The sequence below is a fragment of the Ruditapes philippinarum genome, unplaced genomic scaffold (genome assembly GCF_026571515.1).
Source record: "Ruditapes philippinarum isolate M1 unplaced genomic scaffold, ASM2657151v2 ctg1469_1_1_1_1, whole genome shotgun sequence".
Classification (NCBI taxonomy): domain Eukaryota; kingdom Metazoa; phylum Mollusca; class Bivalvia; order Venerida; family Veneridae; genus Ruditapes; species Ruditapes philippinarum.
Genome location: NW_026859600.1, coordinates 227,898 through 248,056, shown reverse-complemented (window position 1 = coordinate 248,056; position 20,159 = coordinate 227,898). Strand labels below are relative to the sequence as shown.

At 32.8% G+C, this 20,159-nt stretch overlaps 1 protein-coding gene and 1 long non-coding RNA gene across 2 annotated transcripts in view; one reads left to right on the top strand and one right to left on the bottom strand.

Annotated features, from left to right (window-relative positions):
* The window catches only part of LOC132757216 (uncharacterized), a 16,916-nt gene extending 2,234 nt beyond the window's left edge, over positions 1–14,682 (bottom strand). The window contains exons 1-12 of the mRNA XM_060748431.1: positions 14,380–14,682; positions 11,713–11,845; positions 10,948–11,011; positions 10,101–10,318; positions 8,260–8,358; positions 7,937–8,016; positions 6,344–6,475; positions 4,805–4,948; positions 3,091–3,280; positions 2,641–2,745; positions 862–1,046; positions 262–517 (exon numbers count right to left, since the gene is read on the bottom strand). Of these exons, the coding sequence (XP_060604414.1) occupies positions 262–517; positions 862–1,046; positions 2,641–2,745; positions 3,091–3,280; positions 4,805–4,948; positions 6,344–6,475; positions 7,937–8,016; positions 8,260–8,358; positions 10,101–10,318; positions 10,948–11,011; positions 11,713–11,845; positions 14,380–14,595 (1,822 nt within the window). The 5' untranslated portion in view covers positions 14,596–14,682. The remainder of the gene's footprint in view (positions 1–261; positions 518–861; positions 1,047–2,640; positions 2,746–3,090; positions 3,281–4,804; positions 4,949–6,343; positions 6,476–7,936; positions 8,017–8,259; positions 8,359–10,100; positions 10,319–10,947; positions 11,012–11,712; positions 11,846–14,379) is intronic.
* Positions 14,670–20,159, top strand: LOC132757217 (uncharacterized). The gene is made up of 2 exons (XR_009629417.1): positions 14,670–14,771; positions 19,180–20,159. It is a non-coding gene; the product is annotated as an uncharacterized LOC132757217 (long non-coding RNA).

Here is a 20,159-nt window from a genome sequence, read left to right as displayed (position 1 = left end):
TCAAATTACTACAAACATTTTTTTTTTTAACAAAAATCAACCATTTATTTTACTTCCATGAACAACGATATTTTGATACTTCTTCTAATGCCTATCTGTAAGCGGTTTGTTTTCATGGCGCTATAAATAGCCTTCACAGGAAATCCGAATCATAATGATGGCGAAACATATACGGTGGAAATCAGATCTACATGTAATAAATAAGTAGATCTGACTTTTGTCAAATTGAGACACAAGAGAGCTATAATTGTTCATACTCACCAGCTCCAAAATAGTTGCCCGGATGTAGTGATGTCACGGAGAGAAATCTCACTTCCTGTTGGTCTATTCTACGGTTTCTACAATAAGGTTTGTTCAGAAAATCCTTTCTTCGGTCTGTGATCGGCGGAAGTAAAATATTCGGTCTCTGGTAAGGTGACTGGTGTCTGACAAGAACAAGACGTCGAACAATCTCACAACGTCCACTTCTGATAAAATACACGCTGTCAGTTTGTCCATCTATATCACCTATAATTACCTGTAATCAAAGCTAACTCTGATGAAATATTTCTAGAGTTCGGTCATAAAGTAAACGATTTGAAAGTTTTTGAAGTGTTTTGTGTAACAAAATCCTTTATTGTGTCTTCATTTAACTTGTTTACAGCTTTGCTTCATTAAAGAACGTTCGCTGCAAACGACATCCTATCACAATGATTGGGCGTTTATAATGTTACCGAATTAAAAAAAAAGCTGTCAACAATAAGATGCAGATAGACGAAAAATGAAAACAAGGCTATAGCGACAATATGGTTTTGATAAGGACTTTTTGGCCTTGTAAGGTGTGAAATAGAAAAAAGTGAAATAAAATATAATACTATTTACGTTGTTATCCATATACTCTTTAAGTTGTGACGAATCAGCACAAAACTGAAGCTGTTTATCCGTCCATGAGGAGAAGTGCTCACATGATCGCAAGAAATTAAATCTCTTATTACAATCTCTTTCCCATCTTGATCTTAAAGCATGATTAAACTCGTCTTTGCTCAGACTGAGAAACTCTGAAGTCCCTGAATTAACATAAAACATCTTTTTTTGTATTATTGACGCTATAATTTAGTATGTCAATTTAGGCAGACAGAAAATAAGTTAAAAACTAGAAGTTTCCATAGGACGCGAATGCACCCCCAATTACACTGTTTTGTCAGTCTACTGGTGTATAGACAGAGACAGACGGACAAAGGAAATTCTACATGATTCCCCATACCCCCCCCCCCTTTAAAGGTTGACGCATAAAATGACATCAAAAATTTTCAAATGCTAACATCTTTGATTTTTCTCAATTTTATATCCTGAGTATGCTTAAAAACAAGAAAAAAGCAAATCCTACGGATGCTCTACTACACATGATAACCCACATTCCTGTAAAGCTTCATGGCTCTATGTCAAATGCTATTTATATTACGCACAAAATAAGTTTAAAATTGTTAATGTTTTACTAAATCAAGGGCAATAACTCTACAATATTTATTAAATCCAGTAGCAAACTATAGGTGCATAACTAATCATGCTGGTCAACATTCCTGTAAAGTTTCATGACTCCATGTCAAATGATTTTTGAGTTTGGCGCAACACTTGTTGAAAATTGCAAATATTTACTAAGTCAAGAGCAATAACTCTTTCAAAACGAAAAAAAAATCAACACCCGAAATCCCAGGTGCACAACTTCTTATGCTGTTTAACATTCCTGTAAGTTTGTTGGCTGTAGCTCGGACACATTTAGAACAAAATTTTGAAACGGTTATTACTAAGTTAAGGGCCATTCACATGCTGACCAACAATTCTGTAAAGTTTCATGACTCTATAGGAAACACTTATTAGGAGGCACCCGACACAAGTTAAAAATTGCAAATTTTTATCAAGTCTATGGCAATAACAATACAAATGCATGTATATAATAAATTCAAAAGCAATCCGCGGGCGTATAATTACACATGCTGACCAACACTTCTTTAAAGTGTCATAACTGTAGGTCAAATCCTTTTTTGAGCTATGTGCGACACAAGTTGAAAATTGAAAATATTTATTAAGTCAAGGGCAATAACTACAAATACAAATGCTGAATAAATACACAAGCAAACAACCGGGTGCATAACTACACATGCTGACAAACTTTCCTGTAAAGCTTTATGACTCTAGGCCAAATACTTTTTTGAGCTACGCGCGACGAACATTGAAAATTGCAAATTTTTACTAAGTCTAACAAAACTAAATTAATCCACAAGCGAAACCGCAGGTGCCTAACTTCAGACACTGGTGACTGTAAGGTTTGTTGACTCTAACTTCAGACGCTGGTGAAAGTCTTGTTTGTTGACTCTAACTCAAGCACCTTTAGAGCTACTTGTGACATAACATTTTGAAACTGACGCACGGACAAAGTAAATATAAATGCCTCTCCAGAATAGGGGTTGCGTACTTAGAAGTGCAGTTATCAAATCTTCAATCATGTTGTCGAAATATAATTCAAATATCACTTATTGACATCGAACATATTGTTGTATAACAATAGAGTATAGCTTTTACGATAACAATTAATACAGAAAGATAAGACGATATTCAAGATATACATTGTAAATCAGCTTCAATAAAATGAAAACCAATTACCTCGACAGATTGCCGTGAACTCCCGCCGTATGTTCCGGATAAGTGCAAGTTCTCCGAATGTCGCACCAGCTTGGACAGTTCTTATATGGTAGGATATTTCCTCCCCTGAAATGTCATTCATATAATTCCTTCGACTGACTTACTTATATGAAAATATTATATATAAATAATTTACTTACTAATATATTTTTTTAAATATCAGTGGAACTCTCAAAATCAAACATACTGTCAGACATAACAAATATCTAAGCCAATTCATTTCATTTCAAATTATTGATCATCAAGTAATCTGACATAAAGAGATGTACTAGAAGGTCTTAGCAAAATTCTCCCACGTTCAAATTATTAATGTCATTAATATATCATATAGTCATCATATTTATTGATGTTGTTATACATATTTTATTTGTCACTTTTAAAAAAATGTAATAGAAGAATGAAGCGTCTTGCCTGATTCCATGAAATCCGTTCGTTTAAGATCAACCTCACCGGAAATGACGAAATACATTCTGGTTCCCGGATCATCTTGCTTAACAATAACTCGTCCTTCTTTAAAAGTATCGTACCATACCATGTACGCTAGAGCCTGTTTAACAGCCTTGGAATACTTCATGAACATTGGTAGGCGAAGTAAAACTTCCTAATAATTAAAATGCTGGAGTTAATTTGAAAGAAGTAAAACATGCAGAACGTGCCAATAATAATAATTAAAATTTCTATTCTTTACTTAATAAAACTCATAATTACGTCATATCGCATGAAAGCCAAATTTCAAACCTTCTTAGCATGTTATTTGAAAATGGACACGTTTTATTAACTTTTCTCTAAGTTTTAAGGACCGTTTTTATTAAACTTTCTCTAAGTTTTAAAGAAAATGTAAACATAATGTAATATTTTAATATCACAGTTACTTACCTTAAATGATCATATAACTCTTACAAAATATTTCATACAAAATTGTGGTACATCTACCTACCTCTCTTGAAGTCATTGAAATAATAAATCTGAAAATACTACTGGTAGAGGACATTAAAAATTTACAATATAAAGTACTGTAATATATGCATGCAATTTAAAGCAACCACATTCCCGTTATACTTTTATCTATTTTTGAATAGCGGGTAATAAACAAGAAAACAAATTTGTTGAATATCCAAACTATGTTATCATATTCTTACACTATAGCGGAAATATTATTTCGAACAGAAATATTTTAAGGTTTTTTTCTTACGGAAAAGTTTATGCATGTGTTATCATTATATAAGTCTACGGGTATACTAAACATAAATAAAGCCTTAAAGTTTAGCTTTTTTTTTAAAAAGCTTTTTATGGGGGCCCCAAAAATTTTTCATTGGTCGTACGGGGTAAAAACAGTGATTTTTTTTCCCAATTTTTTTAAAAAAAACTGGGGGGGAAAAACAAATTCCCAAAAACGGAAAGGAATTTTTCCCCCACATTTTATAAAAAATTTTTAATTTTAATTTTTCAAATTCAATTTAAAATGATGGGGCATAGCAGGGCTTGGACACCTTTCTTCTTCTAGCTGAATAATAAAGTTTAGATTATTTTAATAATGGTTCGGTAAGAAATGAAGGGGATTTACAGGGAAAAAAAAATATTTTGAACTGGGGAAACAGCCTTTATTTGGCTGTAAAATACAGGAAAAATATCACTGTAAGATATTTTGCTTTATTTACGTTTTGTCAATTAAGATATTGTGATTAAAATAGAATTTTATACAGGAGTGAAAAAAAAAAGTTTGTTTTCATTTTGCTACATTTATCACAAAATATTTTACATTCTGCGCTATTCTTTTTTTTCCAGGTGATAAGCATATCACATGATCTAAATCAATAACGGCAGAATTTTTAAACACATGTATGCCCTTACTACAGAAAGTAAAATATGCATTTCTGAGGCATAAAGCCCTAAAAACACAAAACCCTGCAGAAAATCTTCATGGTAGAAAAAGAAAATGCTATAGTTTTATGACTTCACAAAATAAAAACTCTGTAATGTTCTAGATAGATGTTGGCTTTTTAATTTTTAAACTATGCACATTTCGAGGTATTTCTCTTCAACAAATAGAACATTTTATTACGGTAAATACGTACCTTACCTATTGTTAATTACTGTCAATATAAGAATAAAGAAGGAGCCTTACCATAAGAATTTTAGCGTCTTCCTCTGTCCTATCTCTAGGATTTTTCTTTAGAGCATTTTTAGCCCTGGAGGTGAGACCACTGTAAGATATTGCAGACTTGAACTGTGTTGCATCAAACGATAATTCTAAACCGCCGTCATAACGCTGAAATAGTTACAATAATAAATATATATGTATATTTGTACCCAAATAAATAACAATTCTAACATTTCACGTGATTTTGTCACTATAGACAAAGAAGAAAAAAAACACTGTTAAACTGCCAATACGCACTGGTTATGGACTACTTGTATATACGGCTGTTATGTTTGCACCCTCGATTATATGGTTTACAAAGCCTTTTAAAGCAACAACATACACTTTCACTGGTCGACTTTCACTGGTCGACTTAGTTTTATTCTAAAAAAGAAAATCTTTTTTTTAGAAATACATGTAATGTTCCAATAACCAACTACCTTCTGGTTAGTAGTTGGGGATTCATACCATATTATAGGAAATAAATATCTTGTTATATAACCGTTAAATTTGTTTCAGAAAAATACTTTGTTTCCAATGGAATATAATTATGCAATATCCAAATTACCAAATACCTTCTGGTAGGTAGTTGTACATGTACCCGTATTCCCGCAAATAACCACCTGAGTCCTCTGGTCGATTAACGGTGAAGGGGTTGTAAACATATTATAGAAAACCCGTATTTTGTTATATAACCATAAAATTTGTTTCAGAAAAATACTTTCTGTTCCCATAGGAATATACATTGTATGCAATATACGAATTACCGACTACCTTCCAGTAGGTAGTTGGGTATTCGCGCGAATAACCAACTGAGTCCCCTGGTCGACGTAGGGAGACAGGAAGTTTTAATATTTAAGATCACATTTATCTTGCAATATATCCGTTATATTCATTCCGGTAAAATTCTTTCTGTTTCAGGGTAAAACATGCTAAGTTCGAATTACCAACTACATTCTGGTAGGTAGTTCACGCGAATAACCAACTGATACCAAACTTTATTTTGTGTTTAAAATGTATGATGTGTTCGAACATTTCATGCTGGTAATAATGGATCGAATTACCAACTACCAGCTGGACATAGTTATGATTCTTGTGCACAGCGCTTCCTCTTATTGTGCTTGACCATTGTATGAAGATGTATTGAATTCCAACCAGTAGTTTTCAAGTTATGCTCTGGACAAGGAAAAGTAACAAAGGGCAATAACTCTGTAATTAGTCTAGATGGATTTATGGTTCTTGTGCACTGCACTTCCTCTCAATGTGCTTGATCATTGTATGAAGTTGAATTGAATTCCAACCATGACTCCTTTATACCCCACCCCAGAACGAACTATAAAAAGTTTTTGAGACATAAAATTGATAGCATATCTGAGGCAAAATTGGCCTCTAAAAGAAACCTTAGTTGCTTTAACAGCATAATGTGTACATGATAAGGTTGTTTGTAAGACACAATTACTTGAACGCACGTTTCGATATATTTTCTTAACAGTCATGAATTTACACTGAAAACTAAAATCTTACCTTAAAACTTTTAGATTTTTCCTCTTCTTGTATTCGAATCCTTGAAACTTTAAGAAGAACGCGCACGTGTATCAGCAGACGAACATAGCGTCTAAATTTACTTAATATTTCTGCACGTTTTTCTTCTGTTGTCTGCGAAAAAGATAAACAAAAGTAATCCAAATAGCTTATCATGCAAATTAAGTATGCTATAAAAAGAAATACGTACTAAGCAATGTGAAATGTTATTTGAGAGAAATTGTGTAGAGGATCAATTGCTTGAAGAAAACAGTTCCTTTTTTGCTTTCAATCTTTAACTTAAAGCTATATAGTTAGATAGACGGTGCTTCAAAATAACTGTCAATCAGCATTATAACTTGGTAGATTGAAGCATGGTTATTAATTAAGCATCAGTAAGACTTTTAAAGTGAATTGGTCTATTATATAATGGAAAGTCTGCTATATTACACATTGTAACTTACTATGTTGATAGTACATGTATTTAGTACCTGGCATAACAAAAAACCACGAAATAATTACATTTGGATGTTGTTGGAAGTGTGAGATAAATAATCCGATTTATTTAAATAACACATTTATATAGCAAATAATAAAATGCTTTAGAACAAGATACTATTATTCATCAATTTATTGTTCAAACTATATAACTTAGAAATGCATAAAAGATATTGTTCAAACAATATAACTTAGAAATGCATAAAATCTTTTCAATCAATATCTTATAAGAATATTTAAATCATCTTTTCTTTGTGTGTGTGTGTGTTTTTTTTTCAATATTTAAAATATTTGAGGAAAATGTGAACATTGTTCGCTACTATTTCTTGATATATCAAAATGTTATTTAATTTTACATTTTAAAATGAAATACATCCAATCTATATACCTCTACAATTATACCAAACCTCAATACGTGACGTTAGTCTTTGCCATAATAATGTTGTACATATCTATTGCCCTCAAGTAAAACTACGATTCTAAAGCCGTTTGGACGTCGTGTATAAGTAATTTAATAAATAAAATGAGTTTTCATTGTTAAAGTTTATCGTTTTAGTCTAGCTTACATTTTTCATCATATTTTCCCAAAGTTTTCCTTTACTTTTAAGAAAAAACTTATGTTGAGGGAATTTTTTGTCAATAAATTTCCCATTTTTATTTTTTTTACAAGTGCTTTTTTTTCCAAAAAGGGAAATTTTTTCCATTTTTTGGGGAAATAATTTTAAAAAATTTAAAAAAATGAATTTTTTTGCCTGGTAATGAAAAAAATAAAACCCGAGGGTTTGAAAAAAAAATTTAAAAATTTTTTTTTAAAAACCTAAAAAAAAGGGGGATTTAAATGTTTTTTAAAAGCCGATTGAAATTTTTATTTTAAAATAAATGTTTTGTTTTTTCTCTATAAGTTCTTAAAAGGGGGGAAAATGCCCCGTTTTTCTTTTTTCTTTGGGTTTGTTTGTAAAAAATTTAAATATCGGGATGACATCAAATGTGAAAACCCCTATAGGTTTTCCCTCTATTTGAGCATTTTTTTGGGTTTTTTTTCCCTTAAAAAAACCCGTCACTTAATGAATTTTGGGTCATCCAAAATTTGTTACTTACCAAAGTTACAATGTCATGTTTTGATGGTACATGTGTCCGCTGCTTTCTTGTCAATCTTCTCGTCAACAAATCTGTTGGACCTAAATATATGAAATGATTCAGGATCTATTCATACAAATGAAGCAAATTAGTTAAAACATTTTCGGATTACAAATGTATTTAATGATATGTCTATACTGGAACTTTATACTATACTGAAGTAATAGATCTTATTACAACAACAACATTACAGGCGAAGAACACAAGCCCTTGGAGAATTTTGTTAAAATATAATTGAACTAAACAAGCAAAGACAAATTAAAATACGCTTTATACATTCTTACCTTTAGACGGTTTGAACGTTTTTGTGAAATACCTCTGAGTCGCAAGAAAACTCGAAGATTTCTTGGCAAGCGCTTCTATTTCCTCATTTTCATCCGGTGCTGGTATTAACAAAAAAGATATTGTTTTAAAAATCATAAAACATGTTTTTTTTAAATAAAATTGTATTATTATTTGATTCACTAGTTTATTGGGTTCGTTTGATCATTTAATAGTCAGTGTTGATATCATTTTTGTTTAACAAGAGCCACTGCAAGAGGGGACCACGCTCCACTTTTTCCCGTTTCGAAACATAATCATGCAAGAGAAAGAACATTGTGGTTAAGGTTTTTTTTTATTTGTTTTTGTTTTTTTTTATAAAAAAACATCATTTCTATTGTACAAAATTTAATCAAACTTTTATATTTGACCTTGATTGTCATTTGTCAATATTGTGTTGCTTTTTCTTGCAAGTATGAATCAACCCCGTAAAGAAGCAAGTTTTCAAAAGTTACGTAAAATTTTCATTCAGGGCTGGTATTAAGAAAAAGGATATTGTTTTAAAGACCATTCAGTAGTTTTGGTAGAGACACCAGTCCATTGTGTTCATTCATAGTTTCATAGTTTTCGGATGACAACGGTTTCGGCAACGGTACCAACATTGGCAACGACACCATGACTGTAGCAATAGCTCGGAAAAAAATCAAGCTAAAATATGTTTGAAAGGTGTTGTGGTCACTTACTTAATGCTTCAGTTTGATTTAAATATCAAATGTTTTACTTGTAATTTTAAAGCAGTATACAGGAGTATGGACTATAAAATACATATAACATTATTCCGTATCAATGTTAATATTCATGAAACGCTATTATGCTGAAGCTTTGGTAAGTAACAGAAGAGATGCACACGCGCAAGTAATCACTGTAGTGATGACAGCAATCTTAAATTTACTGATTACTACAGGTAGGTGACATTCAGAAAATAAAGACAATTCCATCGCTAAAGACTTAATGTTCTTTCGTAATGAATACGAAATCCCTATTTATTTAAAACTTGAGATATTTTGAGGAAGAGACAAAAATTTTCACAGTCTTTTCAGAAGCTGTCACTTTTAACCCACTCAAAATATTTTATAAGTACAAAATTATCGTATAATAACTTCAGTCAATGGACAATAAGTCTATGACAATGGAATTGAGCGTATTTGCGAATATATAAATATACCATGGAACTGTAGTTATAGATAAATTTGAAATTTCTGCTATCACTACAACAGCGCCATTATACATTGTATACGGTGTGAGTTAGTATCCTAATTAAAACGAGGATAGTAAATTATTTTTATCGTCTGACTTATTATGGTAACATTATAATGCAATATCAAATTATTTCCTTGTTGAAAGCTTTTTAATGTACGTTTTGAAACAGTTCTACTAAATAACAACAAAATAATTAATAAAGATATTCTATAATGATCTAAAATAACCCGTCTCTTTGACAGAAAAACAAAATTTTAAATACATGTAGTAACAAAATCTTGGCCAGTGAACAAGTAATGCAAGCCGACATGTGGCCATTACAGTCCACAAAATATATGTCAACATGTGCAAAGTTAGCCATTACACTAGTAGTACTATTGTTGAACTTAAAAAAATCTGTTTACTGTGGCTGAGTGGGTTAAGATCACTTTCTTCAAATACATATACATGCCCATCACCACTGTTGGTTCGAATCTCGCTTTTGGGACTTTTCATTCATATATGTAAGGAAGCTATCTAGAAAAATTAAAAAAGGTCGTTGATTCTACTAAAGTGCCCGCTCGTGTCTGAAAAAAGACAAAAGAGGAACAATGATTAAACAAACCTTCTTCTGTATCTGCTAGGGCTCCGAGTCGATTAGTGGCGGTTTTTTCTCTTTTCAGAGAAGACTTTTTAGCACGACTTGCACGTCTTTTCTTCGCAAACGGCAGAAAACCAGGCAAAATGCCAGGTAAAATAGTTGTGCGTCTTTTGCTTCGACTTTGAAGAAATGCATTTAGTGTCGTCTGCGTCTCACTGGGTTTAACTGTGTCAGTACCAAATCTGTGATGAATAAATACAACATAAGCTCGGGGGAAAAACGTATAGCATCTTTTCCGTGACTATCTAAGATCACATAAGATACAACCAGCATTCTAAAGGAACCGCTTATATAACATAATACAAGTGTATGAGATAAAATTCATCGGTGTGTTAGAATAAATTTCACTCCAAGAATTACTTCTGCTTAATGTCTCGTAAATTATTTATCGACGCAAGTATAAACTAAAATTAATAAAATTCAAAAGATAAGAGGAATAATAATCAAATCATTAAAATCCATAATTTAGTAACTTAAGTGAAATCACCAAAATATTCAGAATTATACATGTGTATTTAAGTGTTGTTAGAATTATGATAAGACATTTTAAACTGAGTGACTTCCCGATTTGCATCAGAGTAACTTTAGTTAAAACAATATTATCGTTTTCAATATTTAGCATACTATATTTCAATTCACATAAGATATCAAAATCGGCTAAATATTATGCACATTAAAAATTTTGTGCAAAATATACATGTATTTTATAATATTAATGATTTAAACTAAATATTGTATACAGACTAGTTAAAATAAATGATATGCCGGTATTTCATTTAATACTTACAAATAATATTCTCATATAACTTACGTGTCTTTACTGTCAGTGGGTTCTGTCAACAGTAACGGGGTTTTATCAAATGGCGTTCTGCTTTCTGAAATAACATTTGAACCATTGATAGCAATGATGTAATGCCGGAACAACTTCAACAACCTTGTGATTCGTCTTTCTTTACTTTAACATCATATACTAGTACTATTTTCAAGAAAAAAGTTAATGCAGGCGTTACACTGTCCCGAAATTGGCACCAGATGGACACACGAATTAGGAAATGTTCAAATTCGGATCTGATCGTAATAACACCGGGCCATTCGTGAGGCCATCTTGTGCCATCGTATGACCCCCGGCTAAATGTTCAGGCTCCGGCAGAAATTTCGTGAAGTGATTGCGATGTCTGCCTCTCTTACTGGAGATAAGGGATTCTAGCTCTATATTAGTCATGACAAGTACATGAAGAGACCTTTGAGACGATGAGTACAACCATACACACCAAACATATGTAATAATAAAAAATATTGCTTGAAGTAAATAAAATGCAAAGTGATTTAGTATGAACTTTTTAATATGTTGTATTACAGACATCTCATTATAAATCAATTCACTTAAAAATACAAAATGATGTTGCAGTATTTGTATGTTAATGTTGTTTTGTTTAATGGAATTGCAATAACTACTTTGTATATGACATGCATTTGTAATAATATAAAATAAATAATAAAAATATCCACCAAAAGAAAAAAAAAGAAGAGAAAATAATTCTCTTCATGGTTAATTTCATAGACATCGAATGTTTACCTGTTATTTTAGATTCATCCTTTATGTTTTCAAGTCTCGAACTTAAGTTACTGCTGTTACTATCATGGTGATCCTCGTGAGTGACCGCTGACACCCCAACTATACCGCTGTTTTCCAAATCATGTGCCAATTGCTGTAAATACAAATATGTGAAATGTGCTTCACATCTATCTATCTCTGGATACTGCCAACCCCTCTTACGAGTGTTAAAGGCAGGAATTTAGTGCACGTCGGATTGTTAGTAAAAGGTGAAAAGAAAAGCTAAAAAAGAAAAAAGTCCAAGCATTGACATGCTTGGAAGGTGAGACTGAAAATGTATTCTAGTCATGGTTAAAATGTTAATAGTGAAACAAGATGATAAGAGATAAAATAGTTTAAAAACACTGGGAGTAAGACTAGTACTGCAAACCCACCACTGCCTGTTTGAACTGACTCAAGTTGGACAGGGTGGCAATGTTACTAGGAAGTTTATTCCATAGTATAATGCTATGAGGGAAGAAAGAGTACTTATGGTAGTCGGAAGATACCTGTATTTGGCGTAGGGATAAGGGGTGCATATGTCTGGTTAATCTATGTGGGGTTTGAACGTATGTTGGGAGATTAATTGCAACTAGGTTATGGTATATCTTATAAAACATTATCAGTCTATAGTCCAATCTGCGATGTTCAAGGGATCGCCAGCTCAGTTCTTCCTGCATGGCTGTGACACTAGAGTTAGGGGAGTAATCCCTTTTAACCCATCTTATTGCACGTCTCTGGATCATCTCAACTTTGTCAATATTGGTTTTAGTGTAAGGAGACCAAATAGTTGAGGCATATTCAACCTGTGGCCGGACCAGGGACTTGTATGCTAGTTCTTTCACTTTCTCATTTTTAGTAATAACATTCCTTTTGATAAAGCCAAGGGATCTGTTTGCATTGGAAGTTATTCGAGATATATGTGTATTAAATTTAAGGTCAGCAGACAGATCTAGTCCGAGATATTTAGCATTTGAGACCGACTCTAGGACTTGGCCATGGAGCATATATTTTGTGTTTAATTATGGTTTTGTTTTGTGATATGCATGACTGGCATTTTGAAGGGTTAAACTCCATGTCCCACTGCTTCTCCCACAGAACCATATTGTCAAGATCATGTTGGAGATTTGGGGGGTCTGAGGAGGAATTGATGGATAAGTATACAGCAGTGTCGTCTTCAAATAATCTGACTTGGGATTTAAGGACAGAAGATGGTAGGTTGTTGTTATATAGAAGGAAACAAAGGGGGCCTAGGACAGAGCCTTGGGGCACTCCAGAGGTAACTGGAACTTCAGATGAGCAGTCATTATCCACAACTACTGTCTGTCTACGGCCAATAAGGAAGGACTGTATCCAGTTTAGAATTTGAGGACAAACACCATGTTCTTGAAGGGTATCTAAGAGTTTAAGATGGTTTACTTTATCGAAAGCTTTGGAGAAGTCAAGAAGTATGAGATCTGTTTGTTTGCCATTTGAAAGATTGTTCACAAGGTAATCAGTAAGTTCAATGAGTTGTGTCTCACATGATCGTCTTTCTCTGAATCCATGCTGAAGATCAAAGAGTATGTTGTGGGTGGTAAAGTGAGAGGATAGTTGAGAGGCAACTATGTGTTCAAGTGTTTTACAGAGGATGCATGTAAGGGAAATTGGGCGATAGTTTGCTGGATCACTTGTATCACCTTTTTTGTAGACAGGGCATACGTTTGCACGGGTCCAGTCATTGGGAATATTACCGGTGGTCAGGGATTTTTGGAAAAGAACTGCAACGATGTCAACAATCTCTTCTCTCAGCTCCTTCAGGACAATTGGTCTAATGTTGTCAGGGCCGGCAGCTTTGTTGGCATTGAGGTTGGCGAGGAGCTTAAGTACACCTGTCCTACTGATGGTGATGTCATACAATGTATAAGAAAAACGCTCAATATGTTGGTAACAACGTGACCGTTTTTTGCCTTTTTGATGGAGGGGGGAGGGGGAATGGGTTGAACATTTGTTAGTTTGTTTGAAATGCGTTTTCCAATTTCTTTATAATTATGCTCAATTTCATTATTTCTTTCAGTTCATTTAACCTGACAGCATGAAGGAAAAATGATTTCATACAGAATATAGACATACAATATGGTGTATGTTCAGATGGAATTTACTGCCATAACTTTATTGTTAAATTTTTTATGGATAAAGTGTAGAGCCCGTTCATTCTAGCGTTGAACCTTCCAAAAGAGACCGCGTGATCTTATTTATCCAAAACGAACGCAGTTTCACTTTTCATAAATTAAACGCACTGATTTTCTATTTTCTATTAAGTTCACTCACTAAAATGGGGAGTTCTGCACTTTATCCGATAAAAAATAGTAAGAAAATAGAATGTGAACCGTGTAATGATTTTATTATTTTTTTCTTCATTCCCACGCATATCATGAAATGTCACGTGGTATATGCAACGAGTCATTTTACCAGTACCAACTTATCACGATATTCCAAAAAAGACACATGTGTAATGCACATACAGCGGTCACAGCTGAAGCATTCAAATCAATTGTCACTATTTTCAATGTCAATAAATTTCACTTTTGTAAATATTTATAATTAGCGATAACACATAATTCTCAGTTAAGTGAATTGTTGTGGCATACACAAAAAGAAAAAGAATACCTTTTCGTCTGTATGTCTTGACAGCTTCCGTTCTCTACCGTCTATTTTAACTATATCTTTTGGAATGTATTCAATTTTCTTAAAAGTATTGACAAATTCTCTTTGCAATTTAGGGATGCCGAAGTCTTCTTGTTGTTTGATGTTAGAAATCCAACCTGTCAACCTCTCGTTTGCTTTCTGCTTTGCCCTGTCAAAATCTTTTTTGGACAGAGACATCTAAATAAGGTTTACCGCATTATTGTAGTAAAGTGAAAGTGAAAGTAAAAGCGATGCCATGACATTGACCCTTGAACTCTTTCTATAATTAACGTTCACGCATGCGCACAATGACTAATTGAATTACGTTTCCGCTTACTCTTCTCGTGTTTGATAGAGGTCAATTTATTGAAAAGGTAAATTATTAAGTACACAGTGTGTGTAAAAAGCTTGTATTTCAATAGAAAATATGTACGTAAATAAAAATAAACCATAAGGATTATTATTTATTATGTGACACCAATAACTTGACAATGAAACACTGTTGTCATGCATTTTCGCGAGCTAATTAGGGCCCCATTTTGACCCAACCCCCGATTTGACTCTGTCAACTATCTATAAAAACGTGGCAATCTCCTGGATAAGAGCCCAATGTATATTAAAAAAACGTCAACGTTTGGATCCATCTCTAAGCAGCTCCACTGAGGTAAAATTTCCGAAAACATGAAAGTAAAATTCTTGCATAATGATAATGATTTGGACTCGATCTCCTCTTACCAGTCCCGGCCCTAACTTTTTCTCCACGACAGTTGACCCCATATTTCAAATTAGGGTAAGTGTCAGGAGAGTAACTGTTTTGGGGAAGCTTGTCCGGGTGAGGTACTGCATCATTGCATGGGTAGGTGGTAGAGGTGTAACGATTCATCGATGCATCGCGATCTGTCTTGTCCCCGATGTATGCATCGTAATGAAATTACAAATTCCAATATATTGCGATGCAATACATATTTCACCTCCCAATGTATCGATACAGCGGGAAGGTATCGCAATACACTAACAATATCTTCCAGGAATATAAGGACAAACGTATTTTTTGAAAGACTGAAGAAAGAAAAATAGCTCGGATAAAAACAATAAACAAGCGCGACTATTATCATACCATCGTTGTCATCTCGTTTCCCCATGTCCGCAATCATTTAATGGTTACTAACCAAGTTTTATCAATTCCATGTAAATGGGCTGGTGTTCTTTGAACTTGTTTATAATAAAAACATAATTAGAGATCTGTGCGATTTCAAGAAAAAAAAACCTACAAACATGAATTTGTAATTTTATTTTGTAGCACTAAAATAGTGATGATGACAACATCCCCATGTGATATTCGTCACGTATTTATACTTTCATTTCCGTTGACATCATTTTCCCGTAAAAAAACAACAAAGCAAACAAACAAACAGAAAACATGAAGACTGCAAAATATGTAGACGGGGAAATTACAGTCAATCCTCCTTGGTCATATAAGTCACGAGTTTTGGGAAATTGTAGTTTTTGGGGAACCATCAGACAGTGTTGTATAATGTGGAAGACCGGACGCGGAGTCTTTGCAAAATTTGCAAACTCAAAATAAAATACTCTGGGGTTGAGCACAAATCTTTCGAGAAAACTGAGACTGAAACTCATGTTTCACAGTTGTTGACCTAAATGTAGATCACTTGTTACTATTTTTTTTCACAAGAGAAATCTTTAGTGGTGTATTGTAAGACTGAAATTGTTAAACTGCCATATTTACAGTGGTGGACTTTAGTGTTAGAATAGCAAGTAGATATCAATTTGCTGTTATGGTTTAATTAAAAATACCTTTAATCCTCAAGTAATCAGAAAAGTAAATTGTTAAAAGATCAAAATCGGAAACCAAGTTATAACAACAAGTTAAAGAGTTTATTTTTTTGTTATTGTAATTAAAGTTTTATATTATATTCGTAATTATGCTGTAAACAAATGGCCAATTTTTTATATACTAAGTCTTAAGTCAGTATTGTGATACGTATCGCATCGCAACAAAAGAATCGCAATATGCATCGCATTTCTTCAAAGTATGCAATACATATCGTGAATCGAATCGTTTTGAAAAACAAATATCGTGATATGTATCGTGGCAGAAAAAAATGGCAATGCACAGCCCTAGTAGGTGGATACTCGTGTCATTATACAGTTATATAGATCACGAGTGAGATCACGAGTGGAAAAGTCTAAATTATATTCAAATATTATTAAGGAGGTATACTTGGAGTTAAATGGAAAATCACCTTTAAAATGGTTTAGGTCAGTCTTACTAATTGTACTAATCATTGAGATAGTGTGCTATTTTGTGTTTGGGCAATAGCTTGTATCTACAAATCAAAGAGCGATTCTGAATCAGAACAAAAATATCTTAGAATCTAGCTTTGGCACACCAAAAGTTATGTTTAAGTGAAAAGCGTTGCAGTGCTTTTTTTATTTGTACCATTTTGCAGAGTGCATAGGAATCATCTGAAATCTTACATAAAAATTATTAGTCCAGACATACATTAAATGTAAATCAGGTACAATGTATGCAAGTCTTGATAAAATATTCCCTTTTCCTTCATGTCAAAAAACTTCAGTCTAGTCCCTTTAATGATAAAATTTGTTATATAAACTATTTTTTAAAATTAAAATCACAGTATCATAAACCATCAAGTAAATTAGTATTGTACACTCTGAAACACATTTTTGTTTAACTAGTGTAAGAAGTGATCTTGGATTCCATTTTGCTCAGTCTTTCAACTTTTAGCAATAATAGTGGGGACATGGGTTATATAACAACTGTGTCCTGCCTTGATTAACACACAATAGAATGCCAGGAACCTTTCTCGTATTACATGGGTAAATGAGGGACCGAGAGTCTTGTTTGTTTCACAGGACCATTAATTTGTGTAACTAACTAAAATAAATGCAAATGTTTCTTTTATAAATTGTATTGAATAAAGAAATCACATTTTTGCAGTTTACATACATATAAAATTAATAAGGTTGGGAAATAATAAGAAGATGGAAAAATTTTGGAGAAAGAAAAACATCAACTCGCCATGTTCAGATTTTTGGGTTGTTTATGATGTGAAACCTTCACATGTGTTTGTTAAAGTTTGACATCATGAACCGATGGCATCAAGGTGTCAATTAATAAAACACTTGCTTTAACAATTGACATACAAAATAAGATGGATCTACAGCATGAACAATAAATTTTTAATCTAACCCCCTACCCCCACCCCTTCAGCCCCCCCCCCCAAAAAAAAAAAGAAAAGAAAGAACTAGTCTGTAAACCAAAATACATTATATATGGATAATGAATAGGCATTGACAGACCATAATCACCGTTGTTTATATTTTATTTGAAATCAAATAATATACTGTTCAAGATTATTTAATGATGTTAATCTACTATTATGTGCAATTGAACAAATATATGATAAACTATTGATTAAAGGTTAAAAGGCAAGATACATTTATTAGACATTTTTTAGCTCGACTATTCGATAAGAATAAGTAGAGCTATTGCAGTCACCAGAGTGTCGGCGTCTGTGTCGGCGTAACCACTTATGTTAAAGTTTTTGTAATAGTTCAAATATTTTCAAAGTCCATTGACATATGGCTTTGAAACTTTGCACACTTGTTTACCATCATGACCCCAACCTGTAAACAGGAGGAGGTAACTCTATCAAGCATTTTGACAGAATTATGCCCCTTTTTCGACTTAGAATTTATGTTAAAGTTTTTGTAATAGTTCAAATATTTTCAAAGTCCATTGACATATGGCTTTGAAACTTTGCACACTTGTTTACCATCATGACCCCAACCTGTAAACAGGAGGAGGTAACTATATCAAGCATTTTGACAGAATTATGCCCCTTTTTCGACTTAGAATTTATGTTAAAGTTTTTGTAATACCTCAAATATTTTCAAAGTTCATTGACATATGGATTTGAAACTTTGCACACTTGTTCACCATCATTACCCCAACCTGTAAACAGGAGGAGGTAACTGTATCAAGCATTTTTTTTTTACTTTCAAGCACTATGAATAGTCGAGCATTGCTGTCCTACCGACAGCTCTTGTTGTTATTTGTGTTTTGCTGTGCCAGGGTTTATGTAGGATATTGGTCATTTGTTACACTTGCCCAACATAAACTATAACCAGGATATAGGTCTATCTGGGGTTTCCGTGGCCAAGTGATTAAGGCAGTCTACAATTTAGCATTAGCCTGTTAGCCCATCCATGGCTAGTACTAAGTATGTGGTTCAAGCTTATGAAAAATTAACAGTCAAACACCTTAGTGTCTGCAGAATTTTAAATATTATACAGTATTATCTTTAGATTAAGAGAATAGAATTACAAAATAGCTGTTAAAGTCATTATTCTACATTTTAAAGTTAAATATTTTTGGGCTTGTAAAAGCCTAATTTGGCTATATTGCCATCCACTAGCCCAAATGGCTTGTATTTATTTCGTCCTAAATTCTTTGGTCTCATGCTATGAGTTTGAATACAAACAGAGACTTCGGATTCATTGCCTGAAACAATACCGAAAAAGGCACCTGAAGTCTTTCTTCACCAATAAAGCTGACTGAAATAATCTTTTCACTGATAAAATTGAGAACTAGAAGATGTTGTTTTTTTGTGTTTTGATTTTTCATTCATCAATTTGGGAATGATCAATGAATGATATAGCAGCCTTTATATGTAAATCTTTGAATTTAACTACACACAAAACTCACAATATGTAATATTTTTTTCTCTTTTTCAGACATATTTGTAGATAGAATTTACATACTGAGACAATGAATTTTGATACAAAGCCCCCTGGTGGTGCTGGTCAGGACAAAATGGATCCTAAAGTTCTAGAATTCATTCAGCAGCAGCAAGCACAGCAACAATTATTACAACAAATAGAGAAAGTTTCGGAGACATGCTGGGATCTATGTGACATGACAATGAGAGACAAGCTTGATGGGAAACAAGAAACTTGTCTCAATAATTGTACTCAGCGCTATTTTGATGTTGCAAACTTTATTGCAGAAAGATTTATGCAAAAAGTACAGCAAGCAGGAGGGTCAATGAGATAGTACTGAAAAAAACAAAACATTTTATACATCAAAGTTATTCTGGCTTCAGGAATGTAATTAAAAAAAAACTACCAGTAAACATGCAAGTACATTAGATTTGTAATTTTAAGGATGTTGAAAATTCTTTCGCGTGAAAAATCCAGCTTTTGATGTGAGGATATTACAGTGTACTTGATGTTGAAAGTGTGATTCATTAAAGAACTATGGAGGGATAATATCTTGTTTGAAACATGCTCTAATAAAGTAGTCATAATTATATATTGTCATTAAAACATTTGAAAATAGTTAAAACATATAAAATTATAAGACTTTTTATACAAATCTCGAAAAAACAGTCCTTGTGAATTTTGATTTGATAATGATCAGAATTACACAGAGTTTCTGATGTGTGTAAATAGATATCTATATATAATGCATGATATCATTTCTTTCATATTTTTTTCAATGAAAATTATTAATATCTGTTACAGTATAAACACTGCAATCATAGATATATACACAATTTTATAACCAGATTAGTATAGTATGATAGAATCCTGGTAAATGATTTACAACAGTCGACATACACATGGTCTTAAGTATATACTAACTGCATCTTGTTACATAAAAAATATTATGTCATTAAGTTTTTAAGTAGGATGAAAATAAACATGTAAAATAA